Source organism: Rousettus aegyptiacus, unplaced genomic scaffold (genome assembly GCF_014176215.1).
Source record: "Rousettus aegyptiacus isolate mRouAeg1 unplaced genomic scaffold, mRouAeg1.p scaffold_m13_p_4, whole genome shotgun sequence".
Classification (NCBI taxonomy): Eukaryota; Metazoa; Chordata; class Mammalia; order Chiroptera; family Pteropodidae; genus Rousettus; species Rousettus aegyptiacus.
Genome location: NW_023416307.1, coordinates 2,020,710 through 2,035,165, shown reverse-complemented (window position 1 = coordinate 2,035,165; position 14,456 = coordinate 2,020,710). Strand labels below are relative to the sequence as shown.

The 14,456-nt window shown below is 40.4% G+C and overlaps 1 protein-coding gene and 1 pseudogene across 1 annotated transcript; one reads left to right on the top strand and one right to left on the bottom strand.

The window, feature by feature from the left end:
• Nucleotides 1-8,687: 8,687 nt before the first annotated feature.
• HMGN1 (high mobility group nucleosome binding domain 1) lies at nt 8,688-14,433 on the bottom strand. Its single transcript, XM_016121784.2, has 6 exons — nt 14,272-14,433; nt 13,905-13,937; nt 13,780-13,809; nt 13,647-13,697; nt 10,426-10,554; nt 8,688-9,499 (listed from the first exon to the last, which is right to left on the bottom strand). Exons 1-6 carry the CDS (start codon nt 14,284-14,286, stop codon nt 9,452-9,454), a joined length of 306 nt encoding a protein of 101 aa, XP_015977270.1. The 5' UTR covers nt 14,287-14,433; the 3' UTR covers nt 8,688-9,451.
• Nucleotides 11,917-12,035, top strand: LOC118602232 (annotated as a pseudogene).
• Nucleotides 14,434-14,456: the final 23 nt, after the last annotated feature.

Sequence of the window (14,456 nt, the reverse complement as noted above, 5' to 3'; positions counted from 1 at the left end):
GAGCGAAAGCGGTCAGACTCAAAAGACTATGTTCTGTGTGATTCCATTGATGCGCAGTTCAAAACCAGGCAAAACTGGCTCGTGGCATTAGAAGTTAGGACAGTGGGTCTCCTCGGGGTCAGGATGGTGACCAGAGGGATACTTCTGGAGTTCTTGGTATGCACTCTTTCTTAACCTGGACCGTAGTGTTCTCTTGGTGAAAAATTCATTGAGACATACGCTTACGACTTACACACTTTTCTAAATATGTATTATACTTCAATAAAAGCTCACGTCAAAAGACACAAAAGGAGAAATTCCATGGTGTCTGTGGTAGTCAGAATAATGGCTCCCCCAAAATGTTCACAGTCTAATCTCCAGAATTTGCGAATATATTCTGTTACATGCTAAAAGGGACTTTGCAGATGTGATTTAGTTAACGATCTTGAGAAGGGGATTATCTGCCTGGCCCCAATGTAATCGCAAGGGTCTTTATAAGAAGAAAGCAACAACCAGAGTCCAAGGAGATATGAGAAGGGCAGCGAAGGTCAGAGACACCCTTGGAAGTTGGAGGGAGGAGCTGAGAGCCAAGGAATGTGGGCGGCCCCTAGAAGCTGGAAAAGGGAAGTCAACAGGTCCCTAGAGTGTTCAGGAGGAACTAGCCAGGCGGACTCCTGGATTTTGACCCATAAAACCCATTTTGACTTCTGACCTCCATGACTGTAAAATAATACATTTGTGTTAGGCCACTAAGTTTGTGGTCATTTGTTACAGCAGCAAGAGATGCCAGAAGCAACTTTCAAGACCCTAATAATCTACTCCAGTAATTTAATAATTTGCTAAGTAACATGAAATTTATTGTTCAAAAATTCCAGACATTAGAAAAGATACCTCTCTCTTCCTTCTTCGTTTAATTAGATAATTCTCAGAAGTAGGTTCAGATGCAACTCCAAGATATTCAAATATGAACGATTGAAGTTATTTCCATCTGGCCACCTGCTCTCAATAATTGGGCTTTAACCACAGAAAGCAGATCACTGGGTCTGTGACTTGACCTGCAAGTGTGTGTGGAAGCTGGTCAAACAGTCTCTGTAGAGCTATTGTTTTAGTTTCTGACCCTGGAGCCTGAAGTCCACAGGGCAGGCGGGCAGGGACAGAGGACGGACACGGGGGAGGAACAAGGACAGACTGGAACCCGCAAAGGCGGGTGCGAGCCCATGTCGCTGTCACGCCTCCTGCCCCAACTTTGAGGTTGCGGGTGACCTGTGAGGGAAGCTGGCGCCCTTTGACAAAGAGTTAAGTCACATCTGGGAAGTCCAGGGAGAGAGACGAGTGTCTCCGGAGAGGCTGGGCTGGCCCACGAACCACAATGCCCTGCGCGCCCGCAGATCCTGGATGCCCTGCTGAGGGGACAGGCCCGTGTGGCCTGGCTCCGCCCCTGCCTCCCAGCCTGGCGCGACATGGCTTTTGTGGCCCACTCTGCGTAAAACACACAGGGAGGAGAATGCTCAGAAATGCAGCTCAGCTCACCACGCTAACCCTGGCTAGTCGGCACGTGTCAGAGGAAATCCATTCACTTCATCTGAAAACTGTAAACAATAATAATTACGCACGAATGTTCGTAAGATCTAAGTGAAATAATGTATGTTCTAGGCATCACGCCTAGACTCTGAGACCCTCGAATTTTTGTTGAATTAGTCCATCGATCCCATTAATAACTTAGATACTCAAAAACTGCTTTTGGCTTAGATGTGTCACTCATAAAAATGATCAACCCTCTGAAGTGGTAAAAGAGAATCATTACATGCAAATTTAAACTTAGTGATAACATCATACATCTTTATCCATTTCTATAAAACAAAAAGCCTGATGTCACATACTTAAATGTCATCTCCCATTTTATCAACTGCTTTTTTTTTCTTTTTTTTACATTTTTTAAAACAGGTTACAAACACAGTTCAGTATTCGGTTCTTTTTCTGTTAAAATATATATATATATATACATACACAGATATAAATACACACATATGTGTGTGTGTGTGTGTGTGTGTGTGTGTATGTATCTCGTACAAAATGTCTCTGTAGTCAGATGACGTGAATTTGACTCTGGGCTCCACTTCACTCGTTGTGTGGGCGACTGAGATGAACGTGCTGCCTGTGTTGTTGGTGAAAGGGGAGAATGACAGTTCTTACCACGCAACGTTGTCTTATTGACTTTGAAAACGTGAGCACCTGCTTAAAATAGTACCTGGGACACGGCAAGTGCACAATAAAGGTCCGCACGTCGTCATCGTCATGATTACGAACGTGTGGAAAACAGCTCGGAAGGGCATCTGGGACGGGAGGCACACGCAGAACTGGAAACGTACATAGAGCTAACTGTGGTGCGATGTCGGAGGTTTTTTCTTCTCTGTGCTTGTCTGTGTCTTCAAAATCATCTGCGATAAACTCGCGTGCGATATTTGAACCCCCAGCACACGCTTTGTCTTTTTTCACAAGCCCTTTCGTTTGACTCCGTTCACATGGTCCCCTGTCTACTTTCTGCTCCTCCACATACAAATACTTAGAATTAGAGCCTTTCTGTGTTCCCATGCATCTCACCCTTTCCATGTAGTTTTCTATCAATAGCCACATTTTGGACTCCTTTAGCCTCTCCATTCTAGAAGAGTGACAGCTTCTCTCTTAACTCCTGTTAGGTAAACAGGAAGTGCATCTTCTGAATAGCTGTACTGTAAAATTCAAATATGATTAGCCAAGGGAGAACATTTTCTTCCAGCCAGTAGGCAGAGTGCACTCTGCCAAAATCAACTCTACCTTTTCAACGTCTGATTCAAGGGGCAAATATTTCTCCATGGCGGCCCTGTAATCTAAATTTAGATCCCTCAGCAAAAGTGTCCACATTTTAAAACTATTTATTTTAAGATTCCAACGAAATGCAATGCCAAGTTTAGCAATGTCGAAGCACAAGCATAACAGTGTTTTATTAACCAAGTGATGTTCTTTTTCTGTTTTGCTTTTATCCATCTCAAATTTTATCTTGAACATTCTCAAGCCTATAGAAAAGTAGAAAGAATGGTATAGAGAAGTCTTATATATCCTTCATTCTCATCAATTGTTAATTTTTCACATTCGTGTTTGTTTATTTTACTGAACCATTTGTAATTAAATCACACACATCATGACTTTGTACCTCAAATAATTCAATATATACCTATAAAGAATAAAGACATTGTCCTACATGACTATAATACCATGACCACACTCAAGAAAATGCACAATAATCTTTCAAGCTTATCTACTTTGCAGTGTATATTCAAATTTAAAATTTCAGTGTATATTCACGTGAGAAATAAATGTTTGTTGTGTAAGCTACACAGTCCATGTTATTTTATTTTTGTATAGTTTTGGACTAAACTTGCCCAAGTTTTTCTTAATCAAAATCCCAGTGGGAGAATGAAACATTTGAAAATCATACATCTGATAAGGAATTAATATCCAAAATATAGAGAGAAAATTTATTTATTTATATTTCTTATGGTGACATTTTTTAATGAAATCCAATAAGTTTCAAGTGTGCAGTTCAACAGTAAGGCATATAGATATTGCATTGTGTGTTCACTCCCATGGTTAGATTTCTTTCTGTCATCAGATATTTGACTCCTTTTACCTCCCCCCACCTCCACTCTCTGGTAACCACTAGTCTATTGTCCATGTATAGAGAGAATATTAAAAACTCAACAACAAAACACAAACAATCCAATTCAAAAAATGAGCAAAAGACTTCAATAGACATTTTTTCCAAAGAAGATATACAAATAGCCAAGAAACACACAAAAGGATCCTCAACATCACTGATTGTTAGGGACATGCAAATCAAAACCTTGATGAGCTATCATCTCGTATCCATCAGGTTGGCTACTATTAAAAACATCGGAAAACAATAAGCGTCACAAGGATGTGGATAAAGCGTGCATCGTTGGTGAGAATGTGAAATGGTGCAGCCACTGTGGAAAACGGTACGAGGGTTCCTCAAAAATTAAACACAGAACTACCATGCGATTTAGCAATTCTACTTCTGAATGTACCCCAAATAATCGAAAGCAGGAACAAAAAAAGATATTTGTATACCCATGTTCATAGCGCGCATTATTCAAAATGGTCAAAAAAAGCAACCCAGGGTCCATGAACAGATGAATGGATAAGCACGAATGGATAAAATGTGGTCTGTACATACAATGGAATATTATTAGCCAGGCTTAAAAAAGAAAGGAAATTTCTGACGTGCTACAACAGGGATGAATCTTGGGGACATTAGGCAAAATGAAATAAGCCAGTCACAGAAAGACAAATTATATGATTGCACTTAGATGAGATACTTAGTCAAAATCATAGAGGAAGAAAGTAGAATGCTTGTTGCTGGGAGTAGGGGGGATGGGAAATCGGTGTTAACAGATGCAGAGTTTCAGTTTCCCAAGACGAAAAGAGCTATGGCGATGGATCCTGGTGTTGGCCGCACATTGTAAATGTATTTAATGCCACTGAACCATGTGCTTGATGCTGACCAAGACCCATTTTGAGTCCCAGAAGTCAGGAGGGCAGTGGGTTCCCTTACCAAGTACCCGAGGTCTGTTTCTCCCAATATGTAAGGGACCACTTTATTCACATTAGCGCAATTTCTTGAATTTAATATTTAATTCACTTTGGCTTCAAAAATAAATGAAATAAGGAGAAGTGAAGCAAAAGTGAGAAATCATGCTACAACAGTTAAGGCTATATTTTTATTTTTATTTTTTTTATTTTTTTGGTTTTGGTCATTTTTTAAACTTTTTTAATATTAAGTTTTTCGGTGTAACAGTGGTTAATACAATTATATAATTTTTAGCTGTACATTATAATTTGACATCTAAAGACTATATTTATTTCCCAGATTAGCACCAGTAAAAATTATAATCTTGCACGTTAATAGGAAACCACATCTTTACATAGACACATCCAAGCATGAAAAACGTTCAACTTTTCCTCTCTATGAATCATGCATAACAGATTAGTGTATTTAAAATTTTTAGAACCAGAGGGTAGAGAGAGGTAGACCAGGGGGTAGGGGGAGATTTTAAATAATTTCTCCGAATAAATAAATAAATAAATAAATTTAAAAATACTTTAAAAATTTAGACATAACTTGAATTTATCATTAGCTTTCATATACTTTCCGACTAGTATTTTCTATGGGTAACATAAAGCACTTCGGAGGTAAAATTTGATATTAACATTATTTACAGTTATGAATTATACCTAAAACACAACAGTAGTAATTTTTACAGTTAAGGATGTAAGTAAACATTGAAGGACTTAAGCAATTGCACTTCTCGGTATTTATCCAAAGAAAACCGAAATAATAATTCATAAAGATCTATGAGCCCCTACGCTCATGGCAGTACAATTGACAATAGCCAAGATATGGAAGCAACCTAAATGCTTATCCTAAATTGGATAAACAAGTTATAGTTCATATATACAATGGAATATTACTCAGCCATTAAAAAAATGAAATCCTACCATTTGCAATGACATGGATGGACCTAGAAGTTATTACACTGAGTGAAATAAGTCTGACAGAGGAAGATGAATAGTACATGATTTCACTTATATGCAGAATCTAAGGACAATCTGGGGACAATCCGGAGATGACCAGAGGGAAGGGGGGTTAGGGGGCTGGGAATCTAGTTATCGTAAACTCCGAAAATCCCTGAGGAATAGCATCATTTACCCGGCTCTCTGTGCCAGGCACTGCATTTGCTCCTCTTGCCCCGATCATCACTTCAGTTAAGGCCGGTTACCCATCTTCGAGCCCTTCCGCCGTGGGACCACATTCATCACCCGCAAGGCGGCGGGCAGGGCGCAAGCGGCAGTGTTGTGACCGCGCCCACTCACATCCGCATTTGCATCACGCCGAGAGTATCTCCCGCATCTCCACGCTGTGGTTTCCCTTCTCCCCAAGGCCTTTCTATGCTTAATCACATCACTCTACATTTCCACGCCCTAAGAAAATTTAAAACACCCACTTGATTGTTTTTAATCAACAGCAAATCAGCATCTGGAGAGTCATATGTTGATTCATTCTAAGTGTGAAACTAGCCACACTGAATTAAAAAAAAAAAAGGACAGATTTTTTAAATTGAATCTGCAGCCATCCCTGACATAAAGAAAAATTCAGACAAATTTTATTACTAAATATTTGCTTTATGTGCATTTGTTCACTTTCAATTTCATATTTATACTTTAAAATATTTTTGCTTCCTAATAATATGGATCAGCAGGATTGGTAATGATTTGGTGGCTATTGGGACTAGTTGACTGGTACATGAGGAAGGGTTCAGTATACTATATGGCTTTTGAGTATGGGTGAAATTATCCCTCATTTTAAAAAAAAAATCTAGTCAATGATATTGTAATAACTATGTATGGTGTCAGATAGGTACTAGATTTATCGAAGTGATCACTTTGTAAGGTATATAAATGTCTAATCACTATGTGGTACTCCTGCAACTAATAATATTGTTTGCCAACTATAACTGAAAAATAAAAAATATTAAGAGGGGAAAAAAAATTGTTATGGCCAAACTATGGCATACTCACAAGATGAGCTGTTAAGTAAGTATTAAAACATTTTACAGAAAAACCTCCAAACATATATGAAGAAAATTCACCAACACACCTAAAATAATTACTTTTAGCTTCTGAGATTAAATTTTATTTATTTTTTTTAATCAAAATCTTTTTAGTCTTGTAAACCAATTTGTTATGGAGCTTCTTCCCATCATCTAGCTCTTCTTCACCTATTTAAAACCTAATGTTTTGAAACTTTCAACTGTCTTGGAATTATTTTTACTCGACTGTGGATTGTGATAAGCAGATGTATCTTTAGGTTCTGTAAATATTAATAGAAATTACCTGTATTTTAGTTTCACGTGCTTCTTCTACCAGGAAAAAATGTCTAAATCTGATAAATTATGTTCTTAAAAGTATTATGTAGTGCTTACCAATGCTATAGAAGTATGTTCATTAACAAAAGGAAAAGTTCAGGTTATAAAAATTACAAAATAGGATGTATAATGACACCAATTTTTATATTCACATATACAAAGGAATCTGAGTAAAGTGTTTAGTTGTTTAAAAAGTGAATTATGGGTGTTATTAGCTTGTCTGCACTTACTGATATTTTTCCCGAGTTGCTCCCCTACTCAAATCACAAATTTCTCCTCCTTGCACCTGCCCAACACCCTTAATTCCTGGCCCGGCCCCCACTTTCACACACACTTCTCAACACAGCTGCCCCCAAGCTGGTTTCCCTCGGGCTGTGCAGGCACCAACTCTGTCCCCAAGTCCTCCCATTAATGCACCTTAGAAAATCAAATTCAACCTGACAAGCCAAGAGATTGTAGGATTCTTGTCAAATGGTTTTTCTAGTTAACGAATTAAAGATCAGTTTGTTCCACTATTACCTTCCTTGTCCTTTCAGGATGTCCGAAGTCCAGCCAGCCATTCTTATGACTCAGTTCTCATTGTTTAGAACGCTGTCAAAAGGGCAAGAGGTCAACTTTTTATAAGTACTGATTTCAGACATTACGCCTCAAAGTTCTTTGATGGCAAGAACAGGTGGCTGAGGGTTCATTTTCTCACAAAAGGACATGCTCAAGGCACACAGGACCAGGAAGCACTTCCAACTTCCTACAGAGAACTTCCTTTTAGGTATCAATCTATAAGAAGTCAAAAAACCATTATACTACTTCAGTTTAGAAAAATAAATCTTTATATATAGTAACGGCAATGAGTTCAGAACAATTGAGAAAAATTTTCGGAGGGCTGGGTGGCACAAATGAACATTCCTGGATGGGTCTGGTTCTTAAAGATATACCTTTAAACTGCAGCAAATACAAATAGTTCTTCTGGCACAAAAAAATTGTGTAAAATGAGAAAATGTTTATTAAATTCCAAACCAAAAAGAACCCATTCTATATAAACTTAGAAATTAAGTGCAAACCTGCATTGACCCTTGCTTCAGATCACTAAGAATTGGGGACCCCGGGTTCCTTCCCCACTCCCAGGGGCCGCCAACACCCTGCTCCGGGTGTCACTTCGTTCCCACGTGCTCTGCATCGGCTTCCTGTGGTCCCCACTGAAGACGTCACACATTACTCCCTGAACGGCTCAAAATGGCTGTGTGGTGCACAGGACTTGCAGAACTGTGACCCCTTAGCCACGTTTTAAAAGCATTCTTGCCTCCTACTAATCAGTCCACAGGCAAAACATGTCAAGAACAGACAAGGCGCAAGTTTGTTCCAAGGTCTCCCACTCTTTGGCGGTTACTTGGCAAGGTGCTTTCTCTGGCCCTATTGTTTCTGCGGTTGACAAATCAGCGCCAACACCACCTCTGAAAACAACTCAGATGGCAAAACTGAAGCTCAATACTTGAGAAAGCAAATCTTGAAACTAAGCAAATGCAAACCACACTAGGCCTAGTTGCAGCAATCAGCACTTACAAGTTTACTTCATATGAAGAGTGAATGATTATGTAATTTCCTTTGCTTCAGGACACTGGACTGTTTCCCCATTAAACCGACTTAGTCATACATTTTCAAAGTACAGCGTAGATGTTCAAGCATTACAGAAAAAATACAGGCCAGAACTTAAATCACGTGCTTCAAAAAATTCTTTCATAATCGAGATTTATTGGTTGTTTTGAGAAGTACACAGACATTTCAATTTGTACACAATTCTTAACGTACCAAAAACCTAGCCATGAAGTTGTGATTCTTTTCTAACCAGTTATTCCAGTGACTTTCCAGCTTAAAATTTGGAGGCTAATTTTCCTCAATAGAATATCGAGTACCAATATATTCAAATGTTGATATGCTGACATCAAAGTCCCACTAATTCACAATTTAATATCATATACACTACGTAATCAAATTTTTCAATCGTTCACAGCACGTTAACAGTTACTAGGAAACCGGGCCTACCGCGACGAAGATGTTACACGCAATTCTGAGGGAGTGGTTTTCTGTAGGACACAATTCTACCAAAAACATGGAATAGAAGTAATTTAAATGTTCAAGACATAGTAAATGCACAACTGACTCCAAACTGCCATTTAGGATGCTTTGTGTTACAGGATATAAAAACTACCCCCATCTATGGAATGTTAAGCTGACACCCAAGACAATCAAAGCCTCCCATACGCAATATTCTGTTATTTTCTGGTTGTACCAAAAAATAAACAACCAGCAAATGATTTCACCTCTTAAAAAAAAGCATTTACACTTAAAAAATGGGATGAGGTGGAATTCCCTCCTTCTTAAAAATGTTTCTAGAGCTACTAAAAAACTTGCATTTACAAAATAGTTGATAAAAATATTCCTCTGGATTGTACAAGAAGGGAGACAGGGACCACTGATAGACATGGTGTATGATATTAATCAGACTTGGCTTCTTTCTCTCCTGCTTCATCGGAGGCTGGACTCTGCAATCAAAGGAAACACGATCAAGCATTTGGTTTGTGTCATTGCTATAATCTTTGATATTCAGCATTTAACAAACTGCATCTTACTTACAGATAACCAGATCTCAGAAATAGTGGACACTCATTATTTGTAGACTCTGTATTTGTAAATTCCCCTCCTCACTAAAACTTATTTGTAACTCCCAAATCAATACACATGGCACTTTCACGGTCCTGCACATACAGACCAGCAAATAAGTCGTCCAAAACGCGCACTGGCAGCTGAGGTAGTTCTGCCTTGTTTCAGCTCTAACACTGTAGACATGCATCTTTTTCACGGTCTATTTAGTGTCACACGTTTCATATATTTTTCCTGCCTTTTTTTCTTGGATGATGTAGAAGTACAAGAATGTTGTGATGCGCCTCATGGAGAAAACACACGTGATGGACAACTCCATCTGGACGTGAGTTACAATGAGGTTTCTGCTGGCCCCGAGTTTAATGCTAATCTATCGACAACATATATTCAACAGAAACACCCATAAAATAAGTTATAAAAACAGGATGACATCAGTTCTATAGATTGCAATTTGGAAAAAAAAAAAAAAAAGACTAGAATATTTGTTTAAACAAAGCCTGAAGGTCGTGTGAAAGAAAAAAGGGTCATACCATTTAGTGGATTAAATCTTTCTATGTTAATAAACCCCATGTACAATATAGATGATGCATTTGTTACTGGTGAAATTTTGAATAAAATTTCTTATTCACTTGCTTAAAAAAAGAAACCATTTATATATTTTTTTCCCACAAAAATAACCCATATTCACTTAGGGTTACTGTATACAACTTTCAATGTTATAAAAAATAAAGACTGCCTTATCTGTTACATGAAAGTACACAATTTATTATCTACTGTTCAGAGTTGAAAAGACATAAATGTTCCCAACCTCCTCGTTTTTAGTTTCTCCATTCTCTGCAGGTAAATCTTCTTTAGTTTCTTGGTTAGCCACTTCGGCCTGTTTGCCCTTTGCTCCCCTTTTCCCTTTTGTTTGCACTTTTTTGTCTGCAGATTTATCCTGTGACAGATAAAAGTACGTATTTTGAGCACAAAGATGACACGAACATTTGCCGACCTGCTGCACAGGATCCACACCAGCTGCCGTTTTAACAGTCACGCGTCAGCCCCAGTACACACGACGCATTTCACACGAGCCTCGCCAGGGCGCACCTGTCATCAGGATGTGCACGCGTGTAAGGGGAACCTGACTGCCTGCCTTTCGGACCTCTGACGACGACCACACCTGAAGCCCGGACGGCACCACTCCTGTACCTTCTCGACCACCCACTGCTCCCTGAAGCTCCGCACCACAGAGCAAACAAGGTGGAGAACACCTGGAGAAACCTCCTCCCACTGGAACTCCCAAATTGCTTTTAGGCACGAACCATAACCCAACTGTCCAATACCCACTGTCCTGCCGAGACATCTACCCTCACAGTAGGGCCGACCATCTGAAAAACGCAGCGCGCCGCCGGGCTGACTACCTGCTATCCGTACTCCCTTAATACCATGTAATGAGTAGCTAAAAGGGCCAATTTTGAGTTTATCATTTTCGTTTAGGTGTTTGAAGAATCTGTTAATTAATTATAACAAAATAGGTTCAAAATTTAAGCCACTTTAAAGCAATATAAAACGACACTTCTGGATATCATCCATCAATGAGGAAGCAACAGCTGAGCAAATACTCAACATTTATTTCCTGTAAATGAAATAGCAACATCTAAATGAAAGAAATCCAGCTCACCAGTAAGTTGTATAAAAGAGCCCTATCAGTACTGACCGATTCTTGAGTTAAATGGCCACAAAGACACACAGGTAGATCTCACAAACTTCAGTGTCCAGAGGGTTAAAATCAGTATCCTGTATCAGTGGAGGAATTCCATACATAAAGACAGCATGATGACTAATGATTTAGTATCTTTAGGACAAATAATACATTATGTAAACAAACACACTTATTTCACACACTGCTACCATGAAGTGTCATAACGGCTTCTGTATTTACAAACTATTCATTTGCGACCTGATTTCTTTATCTTTCTTATTAATTTCATAACCACTACTGCAGTAACTTAAATATGTAATAAAAACCTCAAAAGTTAAAGTTGCAATTAATGCCTTTCCCCAGTGTATTTCAACCTTTAAAATGTTTACTTCTATAGTCAAAAGCACACAACGGGACACGTGTGCTCTGAAAACAGCACGTCTAGCCCACAGGATCACAATCAACTCAGCAAAAGCTTTACTTCTGTTTAAAGGTTTGATCAGTTATGAACACAAAGCTGTATCACATAAACTGAAGAAAAACGCCGCTCTCCCACTCTTTTTCCTTTGGACAAAACGAATTGACCGGTTGCTCCTCAAGAACACTTAACATGAAGCCTCCGGCCATGCCGCCCCGAACAAGCCCAATCCTGTCTGATCTTGGAAGCTAAGCAGGGTTGGGCCTGGTCAGTACTTGGATGGGAGACCACCTAGGAAGACCAGGTGCTGTAGGCGTAAAAAATAAAATAAAAATAAGGGATCGTAAGCTGACAAGGTCCTCGCAATCTGTGAAATCAACCAAGGGTTGCCCTGGCTAAAAAATAAAATGAAAAAATTTTAAAAGTACATCATTAAAAAACATATAAGAAAAAAGAAAAAAAAAAAAAGGAAAAAAAGGACACTGACATGAAAACTTACCTGTTGACCTCTGAGACAGAAAGAAAAATGCTGCTTACATCTGAAGTCCCAAACGGGAGATAAAATTTGAAGTTTACATTAAAAAAAAAACACACACACACACAAAAACCCTTAGGAGAAATCAAAATATAGACAGATAAATAAAAACAATTTAAAAGGGAACCAGGCATAGTATTTCAGCCAATTGATTTATTTAAAAAGTGAAGGAAAAAAGATGGGTAATAATAGTACACTGTTCCTGCCAACATTTTGCAACAAGATCAGCCATTTTTCCCCCAGCCTTCAAGAAAAGTTTCTGGAGTACTGTGCACAGAGAATTACTGCATCATCTTCTGGTGTGAGAATTTCTAAGCTGACATACTATGCTTATACTTTTCTCCAACCCTTTTAGAAAATAATCACAAAACGAACTTTCTATTAAACACGAAGATTTTGACACTCAGCTCTGCAGAACGTTTAAAGAAACCAAACAACAACAAAACAAAAACCTGAAACTGTGATTATGCAAGCTTCCACCCACACTTTTAGGAAAGGAATGGTGGCCCTTGTGGTTTTTTTTTTTTAATTTCAAATAGCAAATTCTCACAAGTTTTGAGTGAACAGAGATTAATCACACCACGAATTTCCCCTGAAGAACATGGAGAACTTCGCAGAGGGTGGTTTCAATGCTATATCCAAATACAAGGCAGGAGATGATTTACACATATTTTACTTGTCCAACTTAAGTTTTCAAATGTACATAGCCCCAAGAACTTCATTCCAAAGACCTGCAATGTGAATTATGCAATCACAAATCTATTCCAGAGCTAACTCAAAGCCTGTTATAGGAAAAATGATTTAGTGAAATCCTTTACACTTAAGTGCAAATATAATACTTTTAGGAAACTGTTAGTGCTGGTCTCAGAACACAAGTCTTGGCCTACCCAAGCACGTAAGATATGATCCCCTATCTTGGCTTGCAGACTTTACATGCACAAACTTACACATTCCCTTTCTCTTGGCTTCAGTCCTGGTTCTGCTGTTATTATCAAAGTACAAGCATGCAACGAACGGACATGCACTGACCATAACGTACACAAAGAATGGGTTTCCTTTGTGTACTCAAGTTAATATTTAATATTCCTAGTCGTCTTGTTTCCTAAATTCTGCAGCAGCGTTAATATGACATTATATTTCGGTAAGCCAGGAATATATGCTACATCCATTATATTTTATCCACACCAGAAAGTTTACTTAAGTTATTCAAAACGAAATTTAAATCAATACAAAATTTCGACTTTTCAGGAGAGTGAAATATAATTATCAATTACTTTAATACATTCAAAGTCAAGATCCGAGTCGCGAACAGCTTTTTAGTCAAGAAAAAGTCACGTTGAGCAGCCCTGCTGCATTTTGAAGACACCACGGTCTCGTAAGTTTGAAACCTACCTTTCCTGCCGCCTTTTTTGGCTTCGTTTCCACTTTTGCAGGAGCAGGTTTCTGAAAGGCAAAGGTAGCACTAAGTTTCTCGCTGGGTACGACCCCAAGGAGAAGAAACGGGTTCGGGGCTCTCTTTACTTACAGCTGACAACCTCGCCGACCTCCTCTTGGGCTTTAAGAGAGAAAGGGAAAATGAGCAAGAAATGAGGGATGCATTTCCAAGCGAACCCTCCCCCGCCCCCCAAGGCCGGGAAGCGGGGCTCTTACCTCCTCCTTCGCCGCCCCCTCGGCGGAGCTGACCTGCGGGAGGAAGCCGACGCGGGTGAGCGCAGCCCGCGAACAAAAGTGCCCGCGCGCCCCGCGCCCGCTCGCCCGCCCGCGAGAACAATGCCCGGCCGCGTGACGTCAGCGGCTTCCCGCCGCCGCGTTCGAATCTCCCACCCGGATCCTCCCGCCGCCGAACGTTCCAGAGCACCGCGCCCGGGGCCGCCGCGCGCCCGCCCGCCGCCGCCGCAGGTCCCGGGGCGCCTCCAGGGCCCAGCGCGGCCGCGGCCCGCGGCGGGCCTACACCTCGCGGGGCGCGCGGCAGGCCGGGCGGCGCAGGGGGCGTGTGCGGGCCGCGGGCCCCGCTCACCTTCCTCTTGGGCATCGTGGCGGCGAGGCGGGCGCGTGCCGGGTGCCTGCGGGCCGCGGCGCGCCGAGAGCCTTTGCGAACCTGGCCTGCTTGGCAGCGACCGCTCCTCCCGCCGCCCGAGCTGCTGGGACCCGCGACGGGGGCGGTGGGAGAACCGGATGGAACCGGATTGGAAGCCCGCCTCC